The 6,000-nt window shown below is 44.4% G+C and overlaps 1 protein-coding gene across 6 annotated transcripts in view; it reads right to left on the bottom strand.

Annotated features, from left to right (window-relative positions):
- Nucleotides 1-6,000, bottom strand: part of LOC147261154 (voltage-gated inwardly rectifying potassium channel KCNH2-like) — a 64,601-nt gene that overhangs the window by 34,189 nt on the left and 24,412 nt on the right. For 5 of the 6 annotated variants that reach the window (XM_086203066.1, XM_086203067.1, XM_086203068.1 and 2 more), the window contains one exon: nt 67-231. In XM_086203066.1, coding sequence (XP_086059192.1) covers nt 67-231 — 165 coding nt within the window. Of the gene's footprint in view, nt 1-66; nt 232-1,840; nt 2,007-6,000 lie in introns of those variants that run through there. The other variant, XM_086203069.1, reaches the window with a different exon arrangement.

Below are 6,000 nucleotides of genomic sequence, written 5' to 3'. Positions count from 1 at the left end.
AAAACAGCCTGACAAACAACGCTGAGGTAGGAGGCCTTGGCCAAGCAGCTGGTTTGGGGGTCGTACCCAGACTCAGCCAGGGGATTCGCAGGACCCTGTTGAGCTCTCGGGCTGGAGAGCAGTTGATGGGTCTGGGGTCCGTCGGGAGGTCGAAGTTGAGAATGAACATGATGACCAGACCGTCTTCGTTCTTGACCGGAACCACGTCGATCACACAGTGAAAACACACTCCTGCAAAAACACAAATGTAAGAATAACTGGACTTCAGCTTCTTGTAGTTCTGAGCAGCGCCACTAGATGGTGACACCAAAAAGGACGTGCTGGCCCTTCTGCCTCGACCAGAGCAAAAATCAGCTCCTGACCACACTGCAGTCTATCTATCTATCTATCTATCTATCATCTATCTATCTATCTATCTATCTATCATCTATCTATCTATCTGTTGATCCATCTATCTATCTATCTATCCATCTATCATCTATCGATCCATCTATCTATCTATAGATCTATCGATCCATCTATCTATTTATCCATTGATCCAACTATCTATTTATTGATCCATCTTTCTATCTATTTATCTATCGATCCATCCATCCATCTATCCATCTATCTATCTATTGATCCATCCAACTATCTATATCGATCCATCTATCTATCCATTGACAGCTTACAGTGCACCCCCCTCTTCTCTCTCGCTCTTCTTCTCTACCCACAATGTCATCTCTGAGTTCTACCCAACCTGCTAGCCCCCCACACCGCCTCACCTTCCAACAGAAACCATCCCTGTCAGAATGACTGATCAAGGAATGGATTTTCAGGGAAATGGAGGGAGCTTTTGGTTAACTGTGCAATCCCCTATACCCTGATCCACTTCCTCTCTCCCTCTCCAGATTAGCAGTGTGATGATTTAATCTCAGACGGATCAAAAAGGTGAGAACCTCCATTCATAGCATCTGGTCACCCATTTGATATGCCCAGCCAATACAGATCATGTTCATGACCTGACACCTGAGAACTCATTTTGGTGGTGGATTTTCATTTCAACTTCCAAGTGACTTTAAAGTCCTTACTGTACTTTCACAATTAGAGAGAAAGAAGACAAAAGGTGAGGAGAGTTAGATCCATATCATCGCCGTCTCAGTGCCCTCTTGAAATGCCTCCCCACTTTTCAACATATTCAATGTAACATTTACCCCCAGTGAAATCCCAGCCGGGTGGAAAGCAGCAGAGGTTGTGCCATTTAGAGGAGTGACCCAAGCAATTTAAGTAACTGTTGTCCAGATTTAAATTCTGCCATTTGGCAAAGGTTCTTGAATGCATGGTGAATGCTCAGTTACAGCCTTCTTGGAGGCATTCTCCAACTCCAATAATCAGGTTTCAGACCTGGACAGAGGAATGCAACAGCCTCTTCCCTTGTTAACAACAACAGATTAAACGGTCTTGACAATCATCCACACTGGGCTGCTCTCTTTACTGACCTCTTGAAGGCATTCGATACTGTGGACCCTGTGTTTTATTGAGCAATTGTCTTCCATTTGCTCAGATGGTTCTCACACATTTGTCTGGGAGAAAGGAAGCCGCTGTGGCTGATGGTGTTCGATTCAACTCTCTTGAGATTGTAGTGGTGTTCCACAGGGATCCATCTTAGGTCCACTGTAATTTCCTCTGTATGAATAATATTGTACTCTCCTTTCTACAATGTACCGTCCATTATTATGCAGATGATGCAATTTTGTACAGTTTGGCCCTGCAGTGTCTCATGAATCACAAACCTAAACTCCTTAACTCTTGCAGGACGAAATCAATGCTGTTTACAAGGTCTCCTGGATTTGACAATTACCTTGTATTCACCGTCTCCAAGGTCAGTGAATTTAAACGGTCAACTGGGTACATGGTTGAAGACAAAGCTCTGTTTCCAGACCCATGTGGAACACCTAGCACCAAGCTGAGGGGGAAAGTTGGCTTTCTGGACAGAAATCAGATTTTCCTTCTTCACAATCTCAAATAACATCTTTTCCTGATTACACACACACACACACACACACACACACACACACACACACACACACACACACACACACAGCCAGATCAATGTAGACATGAGACATGTGTTTACTGACTGCAGTTAAATCCAACCTGAAAACTAATTTGTCCTGTTAATCTCTTGATTCAGTGGATACTGACACAAAAGCACCACAAGATACAAGATGTAACTTCTTTATTCTTCATGAAGAGCAACATTACTAATGATATCCCCACTTAAACATAACAATAAAGTCAAATTCCTCAGTGTTTTCATTGTGTGGCATTCAGACCAGTGAATGACATTTGTGTCTCATGAGGATGAAAAGTCTCCATTGTCACGCTGCCCTTCATCACCAGTTTATAGGCCTGACAGAATGTGTTTAAACATTCAGGATAACAGCACAGTTTGCTTTAGAGTAACTGCCTTAGAGAGGCAAAGGGTGTGTGTGTGTGGTTAATTAGAGTCCAGCTCAAGGAGATGAAAGTAAGTCAACATAATGTCTTCCAAACTGATGGAACATGACTGTGTGTACATGCGCGTGCTGGAGGACAGTGAGAGGATGGTTAGCATTGAGGCTATAATCACAACCAGGGTGGATTAGCCTAGCTGCATGCTAACACATTATCATGATATCATAGTGACTCTCGTGGAAGGCTGCCGTGGAAGGTCATCTCCTTCAGAACGCAGTAATCCACACACTTACAAATAGCTTGGCATGGCTCCAACACAATAATCCACAAACAATAAACTGACATTGAAATAAATCCTGAGCCGTTCCCAACAAGACGCCAAGATTAGTTTCAGTTAAATAAAAATGTTCAAATATGTGATTAAAATCAGGAGCTTCGGTTTTTGAAGCTTCACTGTTAACCTGCATGCAAACAGACTATTTGATCAGACTGGTTTGGCACTGAGGAATGTGCGTTAATTAACTGCAAGATTTCAACCAATGTCATTGAATGCGGTTGTTAGTCAGGTGGTGATGTTTATCGATACTTGCCAACTTCTGAGTGATAAAGTAGCTACTGACTGTCCTCCAGGTCGCTGAAGTTGATGGATGACGTCATGAACTAGTTTGCATTACAAGTAATTTGCATATTATAGACTTTGTATGGCAGAGAATGGATTCTGTCATCAGAGAGGGAGAGTCAAGAACACCTGGACATATTTAGATCTACAAATGAACTTTTTTCTGTTCAATGTTTTTTTGTTGTTGTCACAATTCAAAGAAAACAGCTGATTATGAAAAAAGAGCTGCAAACAAACAGCAGAAGTGAATTCTCACCAAACTAACTTCATAACCTGAGAGAGATGTGGGTCTTCTGGTCCGGCAACAACCACAGGCACTGCACTACCCCACAGTGAAACTGACCAGAATGCCTTGTGAATGGGGGTTCCAGTGGACCCACTGCTCGTGAAGAACTGGAACTGAGGAATGGAGTAACTACCTAACTAAACCTAACCACAAAACTCTTACAAGACCTGGATAAGTTGCTAGATTTTCCACTTGTTTTTAACCATGGAGGTCACCAAGGGAGTCTGAAAAGTCACCTGATCTAGAGACAAAGTCGCCATGTTGGCAACGTTGGTGATCAGCCGTTGGCAGCTTTGTGCGATGTGTAGTCTGGACTCTGGACTCTGAGGGGTGATCATCTGCTGCTCTGGCTACAGCTGGGACGGACTCTCTGCTGCACCCACCTGTGGCTGCTTAGGGACGGGGAGGCGCCCGCAGCGGCACCTGCTGCTCTCTGAGCGTAAGAATGACACGTGCTTTCACATCAGCGTCTCCTGAAGTCTCCAATAACACCAGAAAAAGTCACTAGATTTGTTGTCAGTTCCTGTGTTGAAAAAGAGCCACCAGAGGGATCTGAATACTCGCAGTGTGACAAAGTTGCTAAGGCAACATTGAGAACAGTACAGCATGACTGCACAGATTTCTAAGAGCGACGTGTCCACACTGATATAAGAGTGGACGCTGACCTCATTTACGCCGTCTGGCCTTCAGGCCTCATCACATGTGGAAATGAATCAGACACAAATGCAGCTGTCACCTAAACAGACCAACTGGAGCGTCACGGCATGACAACATGTGATGATCACAGCGTTCTGATGACATAGATGCACATGATACAGTTGGTAACTATGGTTACTGTGTACCACTGAAATACTTTGATGGTGATGATGACGATGATAGTGATGATGATGATGGTTATGATGATGGTGATGGTGATGGTGATGATGATGATGATGATGACGATGGTGATGATGATGATGGTGATGGTGATGATGATGATGGTTATGATGATGATTGTGATGATGATGGTGGTGATGATGATGGTGATGATGATGGTGATGATGATGATGATGGTGATGGTGGTGATGATGATGATAATTGTGATGATGATGATGGTGATGATGCTGATGTTATGGTGATGATGATGATGATGGTGATGATGATTATGATGGTGATGATGATTATGATGGTGATGATGATGATGGTGATGGTGATGATGATGATGTTATGGTGATGATGGTTATGATGATGATGATGGTGATGATGATTATGATGATGGTGATGATGATGATGATGATGATGGTGATGGTGATGATGATGATGGTTGTGATGATGATGATGGTGATGATGGTGATGGTGATGGTGATGATGATGGTGATGGTGATGATGATGGTGGTGATGATAATGATGGTGATGGTGATGATGATGATGGTGATGGTGATGATGGTGATGATGATGATGATGGTGGTGATGATAATGATGGTGATGATGATGATGGTGATGATGATTCTACAATTCTACAATTCTACAATTTCATTTAGCAGACGCTTTTGTCCAAAGCGACATACAACACAAGCAAGAATTCAGACTTAAGGAAAAACCCATAGTAGCGCAAAAGTGCTTCAGTTGTGATTTGGTCACAGGTACTGCCATCTAGTGGCAGAAGAAGTGCTGCATTCTGGATCATCTGCAGAGGCTTGAATGAGCATGCAGGGAGGTCTGCAAGAAGAGAGTTGCAGTAGTCAATGCGTGAGATGACAAGAGCCTGAACCAGAAGCTGAGTGGTCTGTTGGGTCAGGAAGGGTCTTATCTTCCTGATGTTGTACAGGGCAAACGGCAAGACCGAGAAACTGAGGCCACATGAACCTTAAAGGTCAGCTGGTCATCAATCATGACACCCAGGTTTCTGGATGAGTTTGTGGGCACAAGTAGGCTCGAGTCAAGTTGGACAGTGACCTGAGGCTGAACAGATGGACAAGCTGGAAAGACCATAGGTTCAGTCTTAGAGAGATTCAGTTGAAGGTGGCGTTCCTTCATCCATGTGGAGATATCAGCCAGACTTGCTGATATACGATCTGAGACCGTTCTGTCATCAGGTGGAAAAGAGAGGAAGAGCTGAGTGTCGTCAGCATGACAGTGGTAGGAGAAGCCATGGGGGGATCACTGCACCAAGTGAGGTGGTGTATAGAGAGAAGAGAAGGGGACCAAGCACTGACCCTTTAGGAACCCCAGTCGATAGGCCATGTGACCTAGACACCTTTCCTCGCCATGACACTCTGAAGGATCTGCCTGTGAGGTAGAACTTGAACCACAACAAGGCAGAACCAGATATGCAGAGCTCAGAGAGTGTGGAGAGGAGAATGTGATGGTTCACCGTGTCGAAGGCAGCAGACAGGTCCAGCAGAAGTAGGACAGAGCACTGACCAGCAGCTCGAGCTCGTCTCAGTGACTCAGTGACTGACAGGACCGAGGACTGAGTGCAGTCTCAGTGGAGTGGTCACACCTGAAGCCGGACTGAAAAGAGTCAAGTAGGTTGTTGTTCCGCAGATGTTCAGAGACCTGGTTAAATACTGAGCGCTCCAGTATTTTTGACAGGAATGGCAGAAGTGATACTGGCCTGTAGTTTTCAACCTGAGCGGGGTTGAGATGAGGCTTCACCATCATCACCATCATCATCATG

Source organism: Aulostomus chinensis, chromosome 5, assembly GCF_037954235.1.
Source record: "Aulostomus chinensis isolate RoL2024-O1b breed Wild chromosome 5, RoL_Achi_v1.0, whole genome shotgun sequence".
In the NCBI taxonomy this organism is placed as follows: Eukaryota; Metazoa; Chordata; class Actinopteri; order Syngnathiformes; family Aulostomidae; genus Aulostomus; species Aulostomus chinensis.
This window is presented reverse-complemented; position numbering and strand designations above follow the sequence as displayed.